Source organism: Festucalex cinctus, chromosome 15 (assembly GCF_051991245.1).
Source record: "Festucalex cinctus isolate MCC-2025b chromosome 15, RoL_Fcin_1.0, whole genome shotgun sequence".
NCBI lineage: Eukaryota > Metazoa > Chordata > Actinopteri > Syngnathiformes > Syngnathidae > Festucalex > Festucalex cinctus.
In genome coordinates, this window is record NC_135425.1 from 7,275,891 (window position 1) to 7,298,218 (window position 22,328).

A 22,328-nucleotide genomic window follows, 5' to 3' on the forward strand; every position below is an offset into this window, starting at 1 on the left:
AATGAGATGTTAAAACGCCATATCGGGGGAGGTTTAAAGGTAGAGTCAATTTGTAGAGTGATGTCCTTAACTTGTCTTTAAACAAGTTTTGGATCAATATCTTTTTCCTAAGGCACTGGTTGCTATGGACCTTTGAAAGATGTACGTGCCAAAATCTTTAAAATAATTTTCTCAAAAAGAGGAATTTCAAACTGCCAATATTGAATTTACTCTAACTTCATCAATTTTTGAGGTACCTACCACATATTATATATCATTTGAAAGGGATTTAAGTGTAGAATTTAAATACTGTATATAAATTTTGCGATTTTCATTTTCGGAAACATAAGCCTGATTTTGTGAAAACGCACCACATAAACATCTGTAGTTTATTATTTTGTTGTCTACCATATGTAATTGAGTTGGAAAACAGTCACAGTAAGAAATCAGTTTCAGCTGACAAAAGTACGCAAGCATTTCAATATTTAGCTCTGATACTATAATACAATCGCATATAGTCCAACCTCTGAATTTGAGAGTGATATTTAATATCTCAGGAGCTTTTTTAATGAGTTATCTTATATTTTTTCAAGGTTTCATTCGTGGGAGATGTTTGAGGAAGAACATGGTAAAGGACGGGATTCTGGCTACACCAGTCTGCACAAAGAACTGGAACCTTTTCTTCTACGCAGAGTCAAGAAGGATGTGGAGAAATCTCTCCCAGCTAAAGTGGAACAGATCCTCAGAGTGGAAATGAGTGCTATCCAGAAACAGTATTACAAGTAAAGATTGTATTCCATCCTTATTGTTGCGCATTGTGGTTTGATTCTAAACTCTGTCGATATCGCTCTCTCGTAACTGTAGATGGATCCTGACCAGGAACTACAAGGCTCTGAGTAAAGGTATCAAAGGCAGCACATCGGGTTTCCTAAACATCATGATGGAGTTGAAGAAGTGCTGTAACCATTGTTACCTGATCAAACCTCCTGAGGACCACGAAATCCTTAACCGCGCAGAAGCATTACAGGTTTGAGTTCTAGTATTGTTTTTTTGCGGAGTTTGTATGCATCTGTGTATAATTTATTGGTTACTCCCAGCTAGGGCTAGGCCACAAGTGTCAGAGTCCGATCCTTGAGGCTCTAAGTCCTGCATGTTTTCGAGGATTCTCTACTCCCACACATCGGATTCAATGATCAGGATCATTATCAGGCTCCTGCAGAGCTTGCTGATGAGCTTAAATATGAATCATCTGTGTAGAATGTGGGAAAATTCGAAAACATGCAGGACTCAGAGTATCATGAGTATGCAACATGGCTTCAGGCCACCGCCCTAAAAAGGCTTAATCTAGGACCCTAATGAAGTTGCGCACTTGAGTGTAGAAGATCCTGAACACATTGGCAAATTTTCGTCGTGTGTGGATTTGATTCCAAAAGTTAATACAAAATTATAATTCATGAACAGTTAACACAAGCATGTAGCTGCTGGGATCGGGACAAATCCGTAAATAAGGTGCAGGAATCAAAGGGATAAAAAGTTGTCTTAATTTCTAAACATTATAGTATTTAGAAGTATGAGAGAGTATAGATGTTTTTCACCCTTTCTTTTCAGCAACTTATCCGCAGCAGTGGGAAGCTGGTTTTATTGGACAAGTTGCTGGTTCGTTTGAAAGAGCGAGGCCACAGAGTTCTCATTTTCTCCCAAATGGTTCGGATGCTGGATATCCTTGCTGATTACCTGAGAAGCCGACAGTTCCTTTTTCAGGTGTCTTTTTAGTTCATTTGCCATGAAACCTATTGTGCATGCCTGGGTATTTCTTGGCTATGTTCTTCATCAGATGGATTTGTCTCCTTTTGTTGATCGATTTAGCGATTAGATGGCTCCATCAAGGGTGAGATGAGGAAGCAGGCACTGGATCATTTCAATGCTGATGGTTCAGAGGTATGTTTTATTTTCATGCAATTATTACATTTTGACTAATTGATAGTTCGTGTAAATAGGGATATCTCAATATACATATCTCCCAAAGGATTTCTGTTTCCTGTTATCCACACGTGCGGGTGGCCTTGGTATCAATCTGGCTTCAGCTGACACAGTCGTCATCTTTGACTCAGACTGGAACCCCCAAAATGATCTTCAAGCCCAGGCCAGGGCCCACAGGATTGGACAGAAGAGACAAGTAAGCAAAACATTATATTCGGGCTGGATCATCGATACAGTCGATCAATAGGGGTTTTAGGTCAGCCTGTTAATTTTCTCTGCTACCTCTGTACTAAAAATGTTTCATGACATGCAGTCAGGGTGCGGTGGACATCAGGAAATTCGGGAGGACCCCCCCCCTTTTTTTTTTTCTTTTTTTTTTCTTTTTTTTTTTTCCAATAGGCCATAATTCACTGATGTCCAAACTCAAGGCCTGGGGACCAACTCCAGCCCACCACATTGTTTTATGTGGTCCACAAAAACAAATCATGCGTCTCAACATCAATGATCCTATTGATCCTCGCAAAAAACATTTGGTGGTGTAACTAGTAAATCCCTGTTGTGTTGGAAGCTGCATGCTAAACTAACGATATGTCACACATAAGTTGCTCTGACTATGGTATATGGTACTTCATTTATAATTCCGCTTTTCCACCTAACAAGTTCCTCAAGGTACTTTACAGTTCAACTACACATTCACCTACTGATGACACAGCATCAGAAGCAACTGGGGGTTCAGTATACTTTGATGTGGTCACAATTGCATGGGATCGAACCCACGACCTTTGGGAGACGACCACCATACCACTGAGTCACACCGCCCCATATACTTAATATACTGGTTAATAATAGCCCTTTAAGTCACTCATAGATATGCCAAAAAAGGGGGTTTAAATGGTTTACTTAGTTTAACCATTGTACACTCACCATATAAAAGGTGTTGGGGTAGTTTTGTTTCGGAAAAAAAATTCTCAAAATGCTGAGGTATCGGATCGGGACTCTGAATCGGCCAATCTCAAAATGAGGTGACTCGGACTCTGGTCCAAAAAAGTGTGATTGGGACATCCCTATTTACAAGTGTAAACTTCCGTCTTTTCAAGCTTTGCAATGTTATTATTTATTTTTTTCCCCCCCTATAAACTCCATTAGGAAAGTTAAAAATGGCACCAAATGCACCTGTAGTCACTTGAGGCTTAAAGCCGTTTAAACAATGCTTGCAAGCTTTAAGGTGTGCTGTTACGCAAACACTTTCAACGCTCCATTTGTCGGCATTCAAATGACAGCTATGTTTGGTAGCAAGTTTTTTTTTTTTTTTTTTTTTACTTTTCACGCATGCGCAAACGTAATGCGCACTTTACTTACATTCGGTTTTGAAAAATGTGCTGGAGTTTCACTTCAAGTCAGGGTGTCGCTATGGCTGCTATTGGCTAGGATGCCAGAGAGTGGAGATTCCCTTGCATTTTATGACCAATTCAGGAAATAGTTTTTTTGTTTCTGGAACATGAGACAAACCGGGGGGGGGAGTTGGCTCATCATCATGGCAATTATTTCATGCGAATTTGCAATGGTTACTGTCGGCCGACACGCCAAAACACAACAGCTAAGTGCTTAGCGAACACAGTTTAATTATTTTTTTCCCCTCTCTCAAACACAAATATGGTCTCTCGGCGGGAAGTGGACCTACACCTACACCTACACTTATAAACACAGTTGCCTTCACGGAAACTATCGTGGGGGAGAAACAAAAAAAGCTGAGTTACGCCATCAAACGGACCAATCACGAGTGATGTTACGACCCGCAATCTACGGCCTACAAGAATTGGAAGGTGTGTGCAGCACCCAGCCACGAGCTACGGCGAAATTCTCGTTAATGACCGGCGTACATCACGTGATGCACGCCGGTCATTAACAATTAACGCAAGAGCAAACGCAGACGTATAAACCAGGCTTTTGTGAGTTGCTGCTGTCAGTCACAGCCAGACCACGCCCAACCCTCTCCCCATTCTCAACCCAACGATCCTCCAGGCAACACCCCCTTTGAGTGCCAATTTCAAATCTTAGTGAGCAGTGAGTTACACTTTAAGGACACTTAGGTTCACTATACTATTGTTTTAGGATGCCGGTCAGTGGTGGTACACTGACTTTTTTTTTTTTTTTTTCTTTTTGTCTGTATACAGGTAGTTACCTCTGTCTTCCACATTCAATTATACATCCAATAAAATAACATATTGTCATGAATCCTGATTACTGCATTATTACATTCAACTGCAGTACCATGAAGACAATCAATGACAATTACATTAGGTAAATCAGTGCTGAGGTTATATGAGGACATGTGCACACTAGACCACACTTGAAAATAGAATGAAACGAAGGATAATTAATCAAAAGGATAAATACTTAATAGTCCACATACCTGTGATCTTCTTCTACCTTCGTGCACAGTACCTCCGCGATCCTGGCTGACTTAGCCTTCTCTTATATACTTTAATAAAAAGTTAGTCAAAACAGATGCAGCCAGTAGACTGGTGTGTGAGTCCCATGAGCAGTGTGTGGAAGTAGCGAGAGTTGCTTTTAAGTCATGGTTTGTTCTGTATGTCTTTGTACATTTTGCAACCTTGAATGAACCCTGATAGGGGAAAAAAAAAAAAAAAACACTCGCAGGCCCCGGCGTTTACCCTCCCAAGCTGGCGACTAACGGCACATTTCACATAAACACAAACTGGCGCTAATATAGTTAAAAGCAGTACCTGGAGTGTTGATAGGGGAGAACGCTTGCATTGCTGGCGGCTGTTGATGCTGGGTTGATGGACGATACTGTACTTAATGCAAAAATATTAATTTAAAAAGTGCTGTAAAATCATAATCGCTCAACACATTTTTTTTTTTCAGACAAGAGTTGAAATTAACAATTTCACAGAATAGCTGGTTAGTTTTTCATAAGTCTTGTTGTGACGGAGCACCAGTAACTGTCCGCTACTCTCCGACTGGGCGCGCTGCCGTCTGGCTGAGAGGAGCAGCCCACGTGAGCGCGCGCAGCTCCCGCCTGAAAGACTGGAGCCTCAATCCAGTCGCCGCCTGAACTGTTTTCACACAGCCTACATGAATTCCCTCTGTATTAGACATCTGCACAAACTGCTTACCTGTCACCTGGACTCATTTATCTTCCCCGTTGTTGGTGCCAAGGGTGCACACTCGACACCAGCGCATGACGCTGCACCGTGGGGCTCGCCCGCATTCTGCGGGGTCGTGGGACAATGAACACTGGACCAAACCGAAGCACTTCGTGAATTGAACTTAAATAGTAGGGGTGTGCCAAAAAATCAATTCATAAAAGAATCGAGATTCTCATTTATTAATCGAATCGATATTAATATCCAAAAATCTATTTTATTTAAATTAGAAATGAAGAAGAAGGGGAAGTTGTTAAAAGGAAGTTGTAGCCCACATGCTGTTTTTGTGGCAAAAGGCACTTACAATACATAATGAATAAATGTTTAAAAAAAAAAAAAAAAAAGCAGACTGGAGTAGATCATGACAATATTGTGCATATCTGTAAATTGAAGCAGAAATCATTTGTCAATCAAATAATTGTGAATCGAAAATCGTTTGAATCGAAAATCGATTCTGAATCGAATCATAGACCCAAAAATCGTAATCGAATCGAATCGTGAGACAGTCAAAGATTCCCAGCCCTATTAAATAGCATATTTTGCCATGCTTCAGCTGTCACCTGACTTTGGACTGGACCACATTAGTAGATCTATTAGTTGAGTTGGCTTTCTTTTTGAGGGAATAAATTACTGGTGGTGAATGGAGGATTTTTGTTATGATGAATATATGTTGTAAATGTTGCTTATTTACACATGCTTTAGTTGCTTTTTGTTACTTTTTGTTTAATTTCTAAATGGTTTGCCCGGGGGGAGGGGCTATAGGGTATTTAAGGGAGTCTGAAGTCATTTGTGGGGAGCCAAGTGTGATGGTGAGTGCCGAAACGACCAAAAGAAGTTGTAAATATTTTTGGGATTGGTTTTTTTGCACTGGACTTGCACTGTAAATATTTTTTTCACCTTTTTGGATGCTGTGTTGGTGTAAAAAAAAAAAAACGAACCCGTGACTCTTGTATTTCTTTACAGTAGATATAGTATCTACATGGAGGTTGACTTGGAGGATTCAATATGGTGGTCTACAATCTTTTATTTATAATCATGTATTGTTCTCTTAGGTGAACATATATCGTTTGGTGACTAAGGGTTCAGTGGAAGAGGAAATAATAGAGAGAGCAAAGAAGAAAATGGTGCTGGATCACCTTGTCATTCAGAGAATGGACACAACAGGAAAAACTGTCCTCCACACTGGCACTGCTCCCTCAAGGCAAGCCATTGTCTTAGATGAATATCCCCGCCATGTGACACAAGACATTCTGAATTCTCATGCCATTTTATTGTACGCAGTTCAGCACCATTCAACAAGGAAGAGTTGTCTGCAATCCTGAAATTTGGAGCTGAGGAGCTTTTCAAAGAGCCAGAGGGCGAAGAGCAGGAGCCTCAGGTAAAAATAAAATAAAATAAATCCACAATTTACAGTGCATATAATTCTACTGATTCACAAAGGTATGTGATTTGTCATGTTCTGTAGGAAATGGATATTGATGAGATTCTCAAAAGAGCTGAGACCAGAGAGAATGATCCTGGACCTTCAACGGTGGGAGAAGAACTGCTGTCTCAGTTTAAGGTGAAATATCAAGAATTAATTTGTTGCACTAACTGTTGGCCAATATTCAACTGGTAATGTCTTTTAATTCTTCTAAGTTAGCAGTTGCTAAGTTGATATGGTTCTCTGGCCTGTGCAGGTTGCAAATTTCACCATGATGGAAGAAGAGGAAATAGACATGGACTCCGAGCGCAGCCAGCGGAGTTGGGATGACATCATCCCTGAGGAGCAGAGGAGGAGGATGGAGGAGGAGGAGAGACAGAAGGAGCTTGAGGAAATCTACATGCTGCCACGTATGAGGAATTGTGCCAAACAGGTATTCAGTTCAGGCAGTACGACCTCAGTACAGTGATGCAGTTTTCTGTATACTACACTACCTTTTTGTTTAACAGATAAGCTTTAATGCTAATGAGGGCAGAAGACAGGGCAGGAGCAGGAGATACTCAGGTTCCGACAGTGACTCTCACTCAGATAGAAAAAGGCCAAAGAAACGCGGTCGGCCTCGGACAATTCCACGGGAAAATATCAAGGGCTTCAGTGATGCTGAGATCCGGAGGTGACTGACAATATATTTGTACATTTTGACTTTTAAAGCCTATTTAAACAATCCCATTTACATTTTTTTTATCTACTTATCAGGTTTGTCAAAAGTTACAAGAAATTTGGAGGACCACTGGAAAGGTAAGTGAAATACATACAGTAATGTGTGCATCATCTCAAGATTATTACTACTGTAATTTCCTGTAATTCCTAAAGAAGTTTGGCCTTTTGTCAAGCCACAGCAGTAAATAAGAATTTTGTTCTTAATCTGCTTTTAGGTTAATTTAAAAGTAATATGATAACCGTTTATTTGGGGTGCATGGTCAGGAAGACAGTCGAGCCACCTGCCGGCGTGGTGAGAAGTAAAATCTTCTGCCTTGGGATGTTGTTTGTGGCAGTGACTGGTGGCGTGGCGGTTGATTGACTTGTCTTCCTAAGGAAGTTGCAGCTCAGTTCTAGTTGAAATTGCCATCATACACTTTTGTCACCGACATCAACACAGTGTCATCTTGAAATCATGTTCATTCACTAATTAACTAACATGACAAAAAAACCTAATTAGGTGCGCTGACATTGTAGAACGTGTCCGCTGTTCCTCGCGTTGGCAAATAAACGAAAATGCCTTACACAGTTGCAGTTCCTACCAATACATTTTTAACAAATCAAGTGACTCAAATGTGCTGTTCTAGAAAACGGTGCCACTGTGGTTCTGGCATCTCTTGATCCCATCGCCCAAAATCTCACCTACTAAAGTTTCAAGACAAGAACAGTTTGCTGTTATGCACAGTTTAAATTGAGAAAAAAAAATGTTGGCTATCCAAAAATGAAAATCAAGAGGTCAAAAGTGTTATTTTCAATTGTACATTTATTTTGGTGAAAGTTGTGTTTTTTGGACATGAAGTGATATAATGTTTTTGTGCCTACAAAGGCAACGGTGGGAGCCAACGTTACGATGTGAAGAAGAGTTTTGTTCTAATATTTGCAGACTATTATTAGTACAGTACGTGTGCACATGTACTCATAAATTTTGGTGACAATCAGGGTTTTTTCATTCATATGCCACCATAATGGACTGGTTGCACAGACCGTACATTACACAGGTTGGCCATGTTCGCCAGTTATTTAAGCAATAAATATCTTTTTTATTTTTATTTATTTATTTATTTATTTTCCCCTTTTGAAGGAAGAATATGAGACTTGAGATGGATAGGAGTGCTATCTAAATTGTGACAATAATTGATGACCTTCGGGTACTGGTAAACATCTCTATAATGCGGGGGACTTTTTTATTTTATCGTTTCTTGGGGACCCTTTTGGGGACGAAAAAAAATCCACATTATTCACAGGAAATTACGGTATTATAATTTTTTGGGGCCACTAAATGCAGTACTGACATCTGAACATTACTTTTTGAATTTCTTCGACTCAGGCTGGATGCTATTGCTCGTGATGCCGAACTTGTGGACAAGTCTGAACATGACCTGAAACGCTTGGCTGAAACCGTTCACAACGGCTGTGTGAGAACGCTGCGAGAAAACCCCTGTGGACCTGAGAAAAGTTCTGGTAACTAAACAAATTTTTGTGATCAAAGAAACTCTGTCTTTGAGCAATGTAAAATATATTTGCTGTTTTCACTTCAACTAGGAGGCAGAAGAGGGAAGGTAAAAGGGCCCACATTCAGGATCTCTGGTGTTCAAGTCAACGCCAAGCTTGTTATTTCTCATGAGGAAGAGCTAGCTCCACTTCACAAAGCCATCCCTGCAGACCCAGAGGAGAGAAAAAAGTTTGTAAAAGCATTAAACTTTTTGATTTTCAATGGGGTATATGCCACGGAGGAGGCGGGACTTCCGGGATTTCATACATCAGCTTTGTTCATCGGTTACGGTTTGCGACGTGTGTGCCGCGTCCCAGTCCTTGCACTTCCGCCTTTGTGCCCCTGCGCGTTATTGTCGACCGGTTTGAGTGTGTAGTGTGTCTATCTCAGTTATCCGAAGCATTTCAGAGAGCTGAGACACCCTGCGCGGGGAGAGCACGGTTGGGAGGGCGCAGGGGTCGGGGTGCCAGTGTTGCAACGAGGCCAGCAGTGGCCAGAAACGGCACTGATGTGCTAAACCCTGAAGTTGGAAGTCCGTGGTATCTACCCCATAGGGATGCACGTTAATGCTATTTTCAACCGATACCGATGAACCATTAATTTAGAACGTGCCGATGTCGATAACCGATAATAATTGTTTGCAAAATTAACTTGAATACAAATACATTAAAACATTGTGTAAAGCACCAGGAAGCTGAATTTTATTGATATTGCTGCTTCACAGTCAACCAGTAACTCATTTTGAGTTTGCTTTAAAAATAAAAAAATAAAAAAATAATGTTTTAAAATGCAACAAAAAACTGTGGGTAAAGAAAGCCCACACTGATGACTTCCCTGAGCAAGAGGTCGCGTGCATTATGACGTCACAAATGTGCAACACTACCATAACACAGGGGAGGGGTTAAGGAGTTGGGCAGAACTTGAGCCACAACCACAACAGATGGACCAACGTAGCATGTGTATTATTATCAGCAGATTTCTTTATCTGGTTTATTTGATGTCAAATTGGTCGATAACTGCCAATAATTATCGGCCACCGATATTATCGTGCATCCCTAATTTTTAAATTAATGTAAATGCTAATAAAGTGTACCATCAAAATGATAATGATGCTCAGTTTTGTTTTATACTGTTTGAGTAGCTGAAATTGTGTGTGCGTGTGTGTGTTTGGATGTCATCTATAGGTACATGATTCCATGCCACTCAAAGGCTGCACACTTTGACCTTGAGTGGGGGAAAGAGGACGACTCCAGCCTGCTAATAGGAATCTATGAGTACGGTTATGGCAGTTGGGAGATGATCAAAATGGACCCAGACCTCAATCTCACACACAAAGTGAGTTCAAGCAAACATTTTCAACTTTTGTGAGCGTCAGAGAATCACATAAATTGTCCCCTTCTCAATTTTGTGCTATTACACAGTATACTATGATAAACATCAGGGCCTGGCCGATTAACCTCTGAAAATATAAAAACAATTGCCACAGCATTTTGGATTATATTGTCCGTCTTCCCCTTAACACTCACTATATAAAAAGCTTCATATGTTAATTATGACCAATTGCCACCAAAACTGACATGCACATCTCTAACTTAGGCCCACATCAGTCTCTTAAAATAGCAATATGATCGGCTCAATAGTTTGGATTTTATGGACATTAAGTGTTTTCCTCATTAAACGATGAGACAAATGTGCGCAGTACATGGAGAGCAAGACAGCATATATGCCTATAAAATCCAAAATACTGTGTTGATCACTAATTGCAGGTTGACCAGCGTCACAGATGGACTTGTGTATAGGTTACAGCGTAGTTACCATTAATTATGTTGACTTTTCACTGTCACCAAAACTTTCATATTGATATGATGTCATATTGTCTGTTACAGCTTCTACCAGATGACCCCGATAAGAAACCCCAAGCCAAACAGCTCCAAACCAGAGCAGACTACCTCATCAAGTTATTGAGCAAGGACCTTGCCAAAAAAGAAGCTCAGAAACAAGCAGGAACAGTATGTCTTGACATTTAATTTGAGTTTTGTCTTCATTCTTGTATCCGTTCATTTATTGGATGAAACACTCTTCGCACTTGCAGGTCAATTCTCGAAAGAGGAAGCCAAGAAGCAAAAAGAGAGAAACTGTGAAGCCAACTCCCATAGATGAGATGATTAAGAGTGCATCGTCAGATCCTCCGTCAGACAAAAGATCGGATGATGACGATGAAATCGAGGATGAAAAGGTACTTTGAAAAATAATGTTTGACTGCTTATAGCCTAGCAAGGAAGCGTTTGCGCTAATGTGGAGCTGTAACAGTTTCAGATGCAGGGTTTTAGTAGTTATGGAATTTTCATTATCTTGAGTTTTTATTTTGTTTCGAGTTTTAGTTTTAATTAGTTTGTGTTCGTTTTTGTTGGTGTTTTATAAGTTTTGTATCCCCTTCTTTTTCAAAGTAACTTGAGCAGGGTATTTTGCACTCAGATGATACGCCAAAGGCGTACAAAAATAATACGCTACTTGAATTTGGCTTTGCAAAATTCTCCAACAAGCATCACAAAACGAGTCCGCATGTCAGCAACATTAGTTTTGAGTTAGACACAAAAATGTATCGGACAAAATGTCGATTTTGAGATTTCTCCACAAAAAGTGAGGTCTCGATTTTCGTTTCCCAGCTGCACAAAAGTTAAAATTGTAATAGAAGTGTATGAAAATAAGCAATTATTAGAGCAAATGCATCTTTAGCCAACTTTAGCTCGCAGCGCATCTAGGAAACATGCCTCAAAATAACCCGGGGCTCTTCGCCTCTAACATCACTTCACAAATGGCAAGGCGCGTTTATTTGTATAGCACATTTCATACACAAAGGCAACTCAATATGCTTTACACAAGGAAAGACAACATCAACAAACACAGTAGTAAACATCCACAGCAAAGAAAAGAAAAAAACAAAAACAAAAGCGCCCCGCTGCAGCGCTGCGGCTGCATGGAGCGCGCACGCATCCGTGCAACCCATCAGGCAACGGCGACGTGAATAGAGGACCAAAATATATTGTGACTGTTGTTCTAATGATTTCAGAGATTTGGGCATATGAGTAGGGATGGGCACATATTTAGTGAGGATCGATCACATTTTCATATAGTCGGGCCAGGCCTGGCCGCCTTAACTGTCACCCGCTCTCACTTGAAAGTTTCCCCCCCCCCCCCCCCCCCTCGGAGTGAGTAGCGTACTATCCAATGCACCGTACTAAAACAAGTCAAATATGAATAAATGAAGCAGTAAAAAATACTCAAACAATATAATATTTCAGTGTTTGATAAAATAATAAAACAAGATGTCATCCCGCAAATTAATTAACAAAATCTGCTATAATTACCCCGGCGCATGTAGGCCTAAATAAATTACAATACAGTGTTGGCTACTAAATCACATTTTAAACACTATTGCGGAGCAGGGAGCGCAACCAATGCGCTCACATCACACTTGTCCCACGCTTGCTCCATTCACGCAAACACTCCCTTTTTTTTTTTTTTTTTTTTTTTTTTTTTTTTTTTTTTTTTTTTTTTTTGTCCCACCTCCCCGACAAACAGTGGCTGACGCGTCTCTCTTGGCAAGACAACACGCGATGATCGGCAGGTGTCTTGTCGCGTTCAGACGTGTAGTGTGACTACACGCCCCATCCACTACACGGAGCGAATTTGTCAGATAATGTGACAGCGCAACTGTCGTGTAAGACAAAATAATCGCGTAGTCTGACATCGGCATTAGTTTTACTTTTGTAAATGTAAAATGTTTGATTTTTTTTTTTTATGCATTTTATTTAATTGCCCCCCCCACCAACCCGAATTTTGTTATTTCATAAATTTTTGTAAACTAAAATAATCTTGTTCAGGAGGAGACACCAGTGAGGGCTCCAAGCAGACGAAGCAGAGAGACGGTAAAGGAAGAGAATCAGGAGGAGGAAGAGGAAGAAGAGGAAGAAGAAGAGGAGGAGGAGGAGGAAGAGGAGGAGGAGGAGGAGGAGGCTCAACAGGAAGATGGCTCTTCGTCTGGTGAGAGAGAGTATAAAGAGGAGATCAAGAAAGACTGCAAAAAGGAGGACAGCTGGGACAATAAAGAAACAAAGGAGCCAAAAGAAAAAAAAGAAGTAAAACCTTTTGAAGCAGTACATAAACAAGAGGATATTGTGGAAAAGGTGTTTTTTCGTTTTGTTTTGTTTTTGTTCCCCACCCCCCCTCCCCCCCCACCACATGGTGGTGTCAATGAGTGGAGATTATTATTCTGTTCTTTTCAACAGGCTGAATGCAAAGCAGAAGTCAGAGAACGGATCAAAAAAGCATCCGATGTGCCAGTCCAGGTAACATCAAGTGGAGAGAATGTTCCCGTGTCTGAGGAGTCTGAAGAACTGGACCAGAAAACCTTCAGTGTGGTATGTTCAAACTTTCAGAAAGCTGGACGTGATGGTTTTATATTGGCATTCGTTTCTGCACAGCTGTCAAATCAGCAGTCTTCCCCATGATTCTGAAGCCTTTTGAAACAGATTAGATAGGAATGTAACCATGTCCAAACATCACAATATGACTTTGTGACCCAGTTACCTAGCAATAGCCTGTTGTGTGAATGTTGCAGTGTAAAGAGAGGATGCGGCCTGTGAAAGCAGCCCTGAAGCAGCTGGACCGACCGGAAAAGGGTCTTTCTGAGCGAGAGCAGCTCGAACATACCAGGCAATGTCTCATCAAGATTGGAGACCACATCACCGAGTGTCTCAAGGAGTATTCCAATCCTGACCTCATTAAGCAGTGGCGAAAGTAAGCATGCTTTGCCTCTTTGTTACACATCTTAAGGAAGATGGGAACTATCAATCCATCCATTATCCGAACCGCTTTTCCTCACGAGTCATCGGTTTACAGGAGCCATTGTTTAACTTTGTCCTCTGAGTTCAGCGTATCAACATCCTTCATGAAAGCAGACTGATTTCGTGTTTAATTAAAATAAGACATTTGCAAACATCTGCTTTTAATTTGGAAAATAATGACTGAAACAGTAACAGAATCTGTTTTTAAAAATGCTTCTTGTGATATTGCTTAAGTGTTTATTTTATTTATTTTTTTAAACACAATGGGGCCTATTCACTAAAGGTTTGCGTCGCCTTTGCACCGCGCTAACCAGCAAAAATGGAGCAATCTGGGAGCGCCTAATTCACTAAACACGCGCAGATGGGGAAATCCGTCACAAGTGCTCTGCTGAACAGATTGCGTCACGGTGCGCCAGAGTTATTTGCGCGTATGTAAATTAGGTCATTTGCATACATTTGATGCAAAATATGCCCACCCCAATGCAAATGAGACCACACCGCATTTGCGTGACACAAATAACGTTTTTTTGGAAAGCATGTATTAACCTGCTGCAACCTCGATCCCGGGATCATCACAGCAGTGTGTGCCATTTGCAGCACAACATCCACGGCAGATCATGGATGGATGGATGGATGGATGGATGGTGGGAGAGGGAGGGAGAGGGAGCGAGGGAGGGAGGGAGAGAGGGAGAGGGAAGGAGAGAGAGAGAGAGAGAGAGAGAGAGAGAGAGAGAGAGAGAGAGAGAGAGAGAGAGCAGAGAGAGAGAGAGAGAGAGAGAGAGAGAGAGAAACAGAGAGAGAAACAGAGAGAGAAACAGAGAGAGAGAGAGAGCGAGAGAGAGAGACATGCATCATAACGTAACCCGGGCTGATCGGCAATGGCGCATTTTTACGTGCCAGATGCATACTGTACGCCCAGGCCAACCTCTGAAAATATATTTTTTAAAAACTAGCACACCAATAATTTGTGCTTTATGAATTAATGACATTGGTGTCGTTCTCTCTGCACTGTACAGCTTAATGCTGATATAAACGCTTACTCTCGCTCCAACCTCGCTTTCTGATAATGTCATCTTTCTCGCAACTGTTACTATAACAACCATGTTCTTGGCGCAAATCCATTGCCATGTGTGGTAAATCAGGTGCAAATTTGCTCCAAGCCGTCAGTTTTGTGGGCGTGTTTGCGCCGGTATATGATTAGAGCAATATCCTTAGTTAATAGGTGGGTAACTGGGCGCAGACTGCGGGTGCAGTTGTGGTGCAATATTTTGCGCTATTACCGCATGCAGCGCATTCTTAGTGGAAATCAGTGTGCTCGGTACAAGATGTATTCCCGAGAGTTTGTGAACTCACTAATACAGCGAGAATTCAGCTTGCAGAGCAAGGTTAGCATGGGCTGGCTTCAAAAGAAGAAAAAAAAGAAGTTAATTGAAGTCAATTCACTTCAAAGAGCAAGCTGTTTAGTCAGCTCTAAGAGCAGCAATCTTACTGTGCATAAAGCCCCCTCAAAAAAGCTCGCCGACAGCGTAATGAATATGACTAATATGATTCATGCATGATTAACGTGACAATTTTTTGTGATTAATGCGTTGACACATTAAGTTCAACAGCCCTAAATTCAAGTATTGCAGACTTTCACCTATAGCGTGTGGATCAGGAGCATAACTTGTTTGTCATTGACAGAAACCTGTGGATATTTGTTTCGAAATTCACCGAGTTCGACGCCAGGAAATTGCATAAATTGTATAAGCATGCCATCAAGAAAAGACAAGAAAATGCTCAGGTTGGTACCGTGCCACTATTCCTACATTGCTAGAATGACAAACAATTTTATATCAATCCATAGTGATGTTTTGTTGTTGTTTTGTATATAAACAGGCAATGGAGCAGAACACTAGGAGTACGAACACTATAGGTTTTAAACACTCAGGTACACACTGAATTTTACTCATCTGTACACTCATCATGAGGCGAGCTAGTCGCTGCTCTACTTTTGATTTCTTACTCTGTTCTTTTTGTCCCAGATATTGAGCGGCTGAGGGACAACTCGCACCAGGATGAGAGCAGCAGAGACAGTTATAGCTCAGACAGGCATCAGCCATCAGCTCGTTACCATGACGGCAGCAAGGAGCGACCCGGCTCGGAGGCCCACAGGAAGACTGCAGAGTCCAGAAAAAGGCCCTTCTCCTCATTCAGCAATGGCAAAGACCACAGAGACCACTACCGACCGGACAGCAGGGATCGGGAAAGGCAGGACAGGTGAACACTAAAACGGCTTTTAAGCATGCTTCATTTGAATGCCTTACACACAGTGAGATGGTGGTCCTTACAATTAAAAGTTGGAATTTCTAAGCTCCAACCCCCTAAATTTGTTGGAGTACTTGAAAAAAATTCTCTTGATGAAGTTTTGTCCAAATCAAGCAAAATTTACCCTGCCTCAATGACCTTGTTGTTTTGCCCAGAAGACCCCCATGGTGTGTTTTTCTCTACTGTTAAATGTAACATATACAGTGTACCTCTTCATACGAAATTTTCGAGTTACGAAACGCTTCAACGGGAAAATATTGCCTCTTGTTACGAAAGAAATTTCAAGATACGAAAGGTAAAAATACATTACCGAACGCAACATACTTTCAGCTATGGCTATTACCTATGAGCGTAGATACTAGATCGGTGTCTGTGCATCTTTCTGGCATCCCATTGGCAAGAGGAACCTCTACCATAGGTATCTATGAGCCTAGATAATAGATCGGTGTCTATACAGCGTCCTCATCATTCATCCCACGGCCCATGAGGTGTTCCGATTTTTTCGTAAATGTATTAACTAACGGCCGACAAATTTGTGCAAAAATTCAAACAATTGGTGACTGATGAAGGCACAGTAAGTTTTTAAAAAAGATGGCTCGCCATACCGGAAGTTTCCATGAAGTTTTGGAATTTGTTTAAAAGAATCACCCAGAAAAAGTGTTCACCATTCGGGCGTTTGCTCACGAAGATGATGTTTGCCTTGGACATTTTCGAAGGATTGGTTAAAAAAAAAAGAAAAAGAAAAAAAAAACGCAAACATCCTTTAAACATTTCTTGACAATAATACTTTACATGTGACCTCACTAGTCTAAACATGACATTATGATTAATATTGCATTTGTGGAGTTATGAGTTATGCAACAAAATCCAGCCGTTTTTATCCATATCAAAGGGCGGCCATTTTTCCACTTGCTGTCGACGGAAGATGACATCACAGTTGCTTGGGGCTCAGGCAACGACCAATCACAGCTCACCTGTTTCTGAAGCTGAGCTGTGATTGGTTGTTAGATGAGACCTGAACAACTGTGATGTCATTTTCACTTGACAGCAAGTGACAAACTGGCCTTCTGATATTGATTTAAAAAAAAAAAATAAAAAAATTGATAGATTTTGCTGCTGGACTCGTATTCCACTCATGCAACATTAACCATAATACCATATTTAGATTAGTGGGGCTGCATAGAACACATAATTGTCACTTTTTTTCTTTTTTTTTTTTTGACTTCCCCTTTGACACACATCATTCACATCTTTAGCGTAAACCCAAAAACCTTTTCCTATTGATTTGATTTACACAATGACAAGTTTGTAGGAAATTGAAATCCCATCCCTGTACATAGTACAATATGGGACACAAGGAACATTTTAAACTGCAGCAGTGATATAGAATTGTCCTTTTGTCAGTCAACAAGACGAAACGAGTCTAAACTTCAAGATTACAAGACGGGGTAAATCTTGTCAGAATTTGGACAAATTTTACCAGAGGAGTTTGTCCAACAATTTCAACAAATTCAGTGGGTTGGAGCAGAAAAACTATGAATTAACTACTATGCAGTTTTTTTGTGTGTTTTTTTTTCAAGTGCTAAAAGATGCGATTACAGTTCTGTTCTTTCATATTTACGCAGTCTTTAACAAGTGTGCAGCCATCTTGTAGTGTAAATTAGAAGTACATCAAACAAGAGTAACACCAAAACATTAAAAACATGTTTTTAATATTTTGTCCTTCACTCCCAAAAACATTTTTTAAATTATTATTGTTTTAATGTTTTATGCTAGAGCATACAGAAGGCTTTGATGCAGCTTCTGACCTGAAGAGGTGGCTTAAAGCAATGGTAGTTATTACAAAAAACAGCCAGCAGGTGGCAGCAGAGTATAAGAGATCAGTCAGGGTCGTGTTGCAACAAGCTCTTTTTTGTCTTTTCACCAGGAATGTGAAAATCAATGAAACTTTTGCTGTATTCTCATGCTAATTGCTACAAAACTGAAACAAATGCAAGTATACTTTTTTTTTTTTTTCCTGATAAAAGAAGAGACCCAAGTCTTTCTTTTGGTAGGTTCCATGTTTTTATAGCAGTAGAACACAATATTCTGTGGGACTTGCAAAATTATGATGGAGTGGGTTTACTGAATATAAAAATATATAGTTGACTGACCAAAATGAGACCAAAATTATGTTTTGTTTTTACAGATTGCAGCCTTTGCCATTTGAAAATTGAATTCTACTACATTGTGATGCCAATTTGAAGATTTAAATTGTTCAGTCTTCGTCAAGCTAATGAATGTAATTTGTTGTGTCTCAGACATTACAATGACGGTAAGCAAAGGAAGCTGGAGGACTCGCGCTCCAACAGAGACCACCGGGCGGACCTGAAGGATCTCTCCCACCTGGACCAGCGCACGTCTTACCGCTACCACCCGGACTGGCAGACGGAGCAGAGGGGCTCGGCCAGCGGGCCCCGCTCGCCCCGAGACCAGCGCTCGCCTTACGACTCGCTGGGACACCGCTCTCCTTTCGACTATTCGTCCGACCACAAGAGCACGCCGGAGCAGATCTGGAGCGGCCGCAAGACATAACGGAAGCCGCCCGGGCCCGCTTTCAACGGCCGTGAACTTTTTGCTAACGCAGCCCACGCCTTACAGGGAAGCTGTAGAAAGCACTGTGCCACGACTGGAGACGAACGCTTAAGCAGCGCCTCAAACCAGGCATCAAGGAAAACAAATCATAGCATATTTTTGTATTTAAGAGTTGAATGCTGCACGCAGCACACTTTTTTTTGTTATTTTTATAAAGTTTTTTTTTTTTTTTTTTTTACCTCTGGACAGAATAGACCCTGAGCGCTGCCTCATACTCCCATCAACTCATGACACTGGATCCTATGTTTTGACTGTTCATGTCCGTCTGTCTCGATCATGTCCAACGTGATTATCTACCTTATTTAAGTGTTAAAAGTCAGTCAAAACTGTCAGCTGTCGCATGAATCATGTTACAAGCTGATGTGCAGTCCAGTTTGGACTCAGGCTCGCCACCTGACGTACCTCATTTACATACTTTCTCATTTGTTTGTGAGAATTATTTAAGAACAACAGATTTTAGCTGTAAAAACACAAAACAAAGACAAAAAAACAAAAACAAAAAAACGTTATTGCTTTCTTCAATTCATGAGCAAGTCCCCCTTCTGTAATAATGTAAATTTCTGTAAAATAGTAAATCGATGGTCTTTTTCCTCAGGCTTTTATGGATTTAAGACTTTACCTTTCTTTGTCAACTCAGGCTTTTTTTTTCTTCAAGTGAGTTTCTGTATAATAGCTCTTTCATGATAATTCAGAATGTAACTTTTGGTAAAGGGAAAATTCTTGCCGATTTTGTTTCCAGTGCTTTTTTTTTTCTTTTCTTTTTTTTTATATATATAAAGAAGTGACTTTTCAAATCAGTCTAAAAAGACCTGCTTAGATATTTTCCACACCTGTTTTTTTTTTCTTTTCAATTTTTGACGTAGGCAATAATTTTGTCAATGTTCTATGCAGCCAAGTATATTTGTGGTGAACCACCCAACTGAATGAAGTCACTGTTACGGTTCACACTGTTGTACATAACTTTCCTCTATATTTCAGAATCAATTTACACTGAGAGTGCATGGATTTTTATGAATTGTTTTTATATAGTTGTTTATGAAGCCATTAAAATCAATCACTGTACACCCTTGGAAAAGCGCTTAAAAGTTTTGTCAGTTGAGTCATACCGAAACCATACAATACTGTGCAAAAGCCTTAGCTTTTGTTGAGTTTCTGTGCTCCAATAGATACTGAACAGCGCTGCGTTTCCTGATGAAAGTGCAAGAACAGGTCATGTAAAAAAATGGAATGGAAATTTAAACAAATGTGGAAATATAAATGCTGTATATATAATAGAATTTAATATCAAATAAAAATGCCCTGCTGTCATATTAGTTGCATACCATATTTTGGGCAATTTGGGGACATTTAAAGGACAAAATAACCATAAATGTCCAAAATATTCACCAAAAATCGATAAAAACACATTTTCTCATTCTAATTGCTGTAGTAGCTTGCAAAGGTATGAAACTAACCACTACTACAGCTTGAATTTTTATCATACCTCTTATTTTGGACACACATGGGGACATTTAAGGTACAAAAATGTCCAATTTTCACCAAAAACCAATTTTCTCATTCTGATTGCTATAGTAGTTAGTTGCACACCATTGCAAGCTAATTTTTAATCATACCTCTCATTTTGGACACGCTGGGGACATTTAAGGAACAAAATTCACCATAAATGTCCAAAAATATTCACCAAAAATCACTCAAAACAAAATGAGAGGTATGATAAAAATTCAAGCTGTAGTAGTTAGTTGCACACCATTGCAAGCTACTACAGCAATCAGAATGAGAAAATGTGTGTTTATTGATTAGTTATTATTGATTTTATTTATTAGTGAATATTTTTGCACATTTGTGACCCTTAAATGTCTCCAGTATGTCAGAAATGAGAGGTATGATTAAAAATTCAAGCTGTAGTAGTTAGTTGCACATCATTGCAAGCTACAACAGCAATCAGAATGAGAAAATGTGTTTTTATTGATTTTTGGTGAATATTTTTGGACATTCATGATGATTTTTGTCCCTTAAATGTCCCCAGCGTGTCCATAAGAAGTATGATAAAAATTCAAGCTGTAGTAGTTAGTTGCATAGCATTGCAAGCTACTACAGCAATCAGAATGACAAAATTTCTTTTTATTGATTTTTGGTTAATATTTTTGGATATTTATGGTCATTTTGTCCTTTAAATATCCCCAAATTGCCCAAAATATGAGATATGATAAAAATTGGCACTGTCGTAGGTAGTTTCTTATCCAGCTACTACAGAAATTAAAAAAAATATATAAACTTCATGGCGATGTAATGACACGTCACCCTGGAGAATGAAATTTGTAGACGCTCCCTAATATAGACGGTGGGAGTGAATATCAAACATCGAACGTCAAGCCAACTGTGACTGTCCCTCGCTCTCACACCAAGCAGGTCTGAACAAGGAAGTTGACAGGCTTGCACGGAGAGCTCCACCAACTTGTCTGTCCACTGTCACCAGAACTTGCCATTTGGAACGTGCTACACTGCAATTGCTCAACAACTTCACACATTTTCCTGTAAACAAAACACAGTTGCGTGCGTGCGTTTGCGTGTGAATTCTCAGCTCTTGCTGTAGGCGAAAAAAGTCAGACTGGAATTTGCCAAACAAGTGATTATTGCCTAGTTTTGTTGTTAATGAAGTTTTATCCGTTTATTCCCAAAATATGTTCTATTTATATTATTGAATATTTGTATAAATGTTTATATTGGCTGCACTGCTTCGAATATGTTAATAATAATAATAATAATAATAAGAAGAAGAACAACAACAACAATAATAATAATAATAATAATGTTTCTCCATCCTGTCAATCAATATGCGTAACGACGTCGTGCGTGCGCACTCGGAGTGTTTGTAGCTATGTAGCGAGCTCTTCGTGTAGTGAGCTTCGGATTCCGCCATTCGTCGTTGTCGCTCCACCGAGCGAACCGCTGAGAGCCGCAAGAGGACATCCGGATGAAGCGAGACTGATGAAGATGATGATGAAGATGAGCTCGGACGTTGGCGACATTTGAGAGGCGTTTCCTTCAGACGAGCAGGAGAGCTGGTAGGATGGTCTTCCGCATGCGCAGTTTTTTAAACGTGACAAACATAAGTTTGGCTTCCACTTTTCGAGAACATCATAGAATCCACCTTTAAATAATCCAAAATTCAAACCTAGCAAATTGCAAATATACCACTCTGTTTTACTGATAAATTTGGAAACCTGACTAATGTTCGCCCCTCAATTCACTGCCTTTGACAAGTATACTTGTCAATTGTATTTTTTAGAGCGGTGCTAAATGGGGGCGAATCTGATTATGCTCCACTGTAAATATCAAACTTGGAAACGACTTTACTGATGCCCAACCGCCGGTAGATGACATCATTGCCCCATTTTATACAAAATAAACACAGTTTCAGAGTCCATGGGAGAAATGGCTGTATTTTGGCAAACCTACTTTTTTCTACTGTCAATTATAAAAGAACGGGACGGGGCAAAAAGTAGGGAGTCTATTCTGTTATTTGGTAGATTCGGTTTATATATAATTATTGAATGTAATATCACGTGAGTATTGGAAATTAAAAAAAAATCTATAATGACTGGCAGTGAATGAGTTAATGTCAGCCATGTCTCTATTTGATTGCCTTGTATTACATAAAAAATATATAGTTCTAGCTTTTTAAATGGTTCTGGATGTCATTATATTGTCATGTTATGGCAGAAAACATCCAACCA

At 40.0% G+C, this 22,328-nt stretch overlaps 1 protein-coding gene across 5 annotated transcripts in view; it reads left to right on the forward strand.

The window, feature by feature from the left end:
• chd1 (chromodomain helicase DNA binding protein 1) overlaps window positions 1-19,669 on the forward strand; it is a 51,753-nt gene extending 32,084 nt beyond the window's left edge. For all 5 annotated transcript variants that reach the window (XM_077497278.1, XM_077497277.1, XM_077497280.1 and 2 more), the window contains 23 exons: window positions 573-761; window positions 844-1,006; window positions 1,588-1,740; window positions 1,846-1,917; window positions 2,006-2,155; window positions 6,182-6,330; window positions 6,411-6,507; window positions 6,595-6,690; window positions 6,809-6,985; window positions 7,062-7,225; window positions 7,309-7,350; window positions 8,639-8,772; window positions 8,854-8,992; window positions 9,988-10,138; window positions 10,690-10,812; window positions 10,896-11,039; window positions 12,688-12,990; window positions 13,093-13,224; window positions 13,425-13,603; window positions 15,334-15,433; window positions 15,529-15,580; window positions 15,675-15,909; window positions 18,258-19,669. In XM_077497278.1, the coding sequence (XP_077353404.1) occupies window positions 573-761; window positions 844-1,006; window positions 1,588-1,740; window positions 1,846-1,917; window positions 2,006-2,155; window positions 6,182-6,330; window positions 6,411-6,507; window positions 6,595-6,690; window positions 6,809-6,985; window positions 7,062-7,225; window positions 7,309-7,350; window positions 8,639-8,772; window positions 8,854-8,992; window positions 9,988-10,138; window positions 10,690-10,812; window positions 10,896-11,039; window positions 12,688-12,990; window positions 13,093-13,224; window positions 13,425-13,603; window positions 15,334-15,433; window positions 15,529-15,580; window positions 15,675-15,909; window positions 18,258-18,531 (3,418 nt within the window). In that variant the 3' untranslated portion in view covers window positions 18,532-19,669. The remainder of the gene's footprint in view (window positions 1-572; window positions 762-843; window positions 1,007-1,587; window positions 1,741-1,845; window positions 1,918-2,005; window positions 2,156-6,181; window positions 6,331-6,410; window positions 6,508-6,594; window positions 6,691-6,808; window positions 6,986-7,061; window positions 7,226-7,308; window positions 7,351-8,638; window positions 8,773-8,853; window positions 8,993-9,987; window positions 10,139-10,689; window positions 10,813-10,895; window positions 11,040-12,687; window positions 12,991-13,092; window positions 13,225-13,424; window positions 13,604-15,333; window positions 15,434-15,528; window positions 15,581-15,674; window positions 15,910-18,257) is intronic.
• The last annotated feature ends 2,659 nt before the right edge of the window (window positions 19,670-22,328 follow it).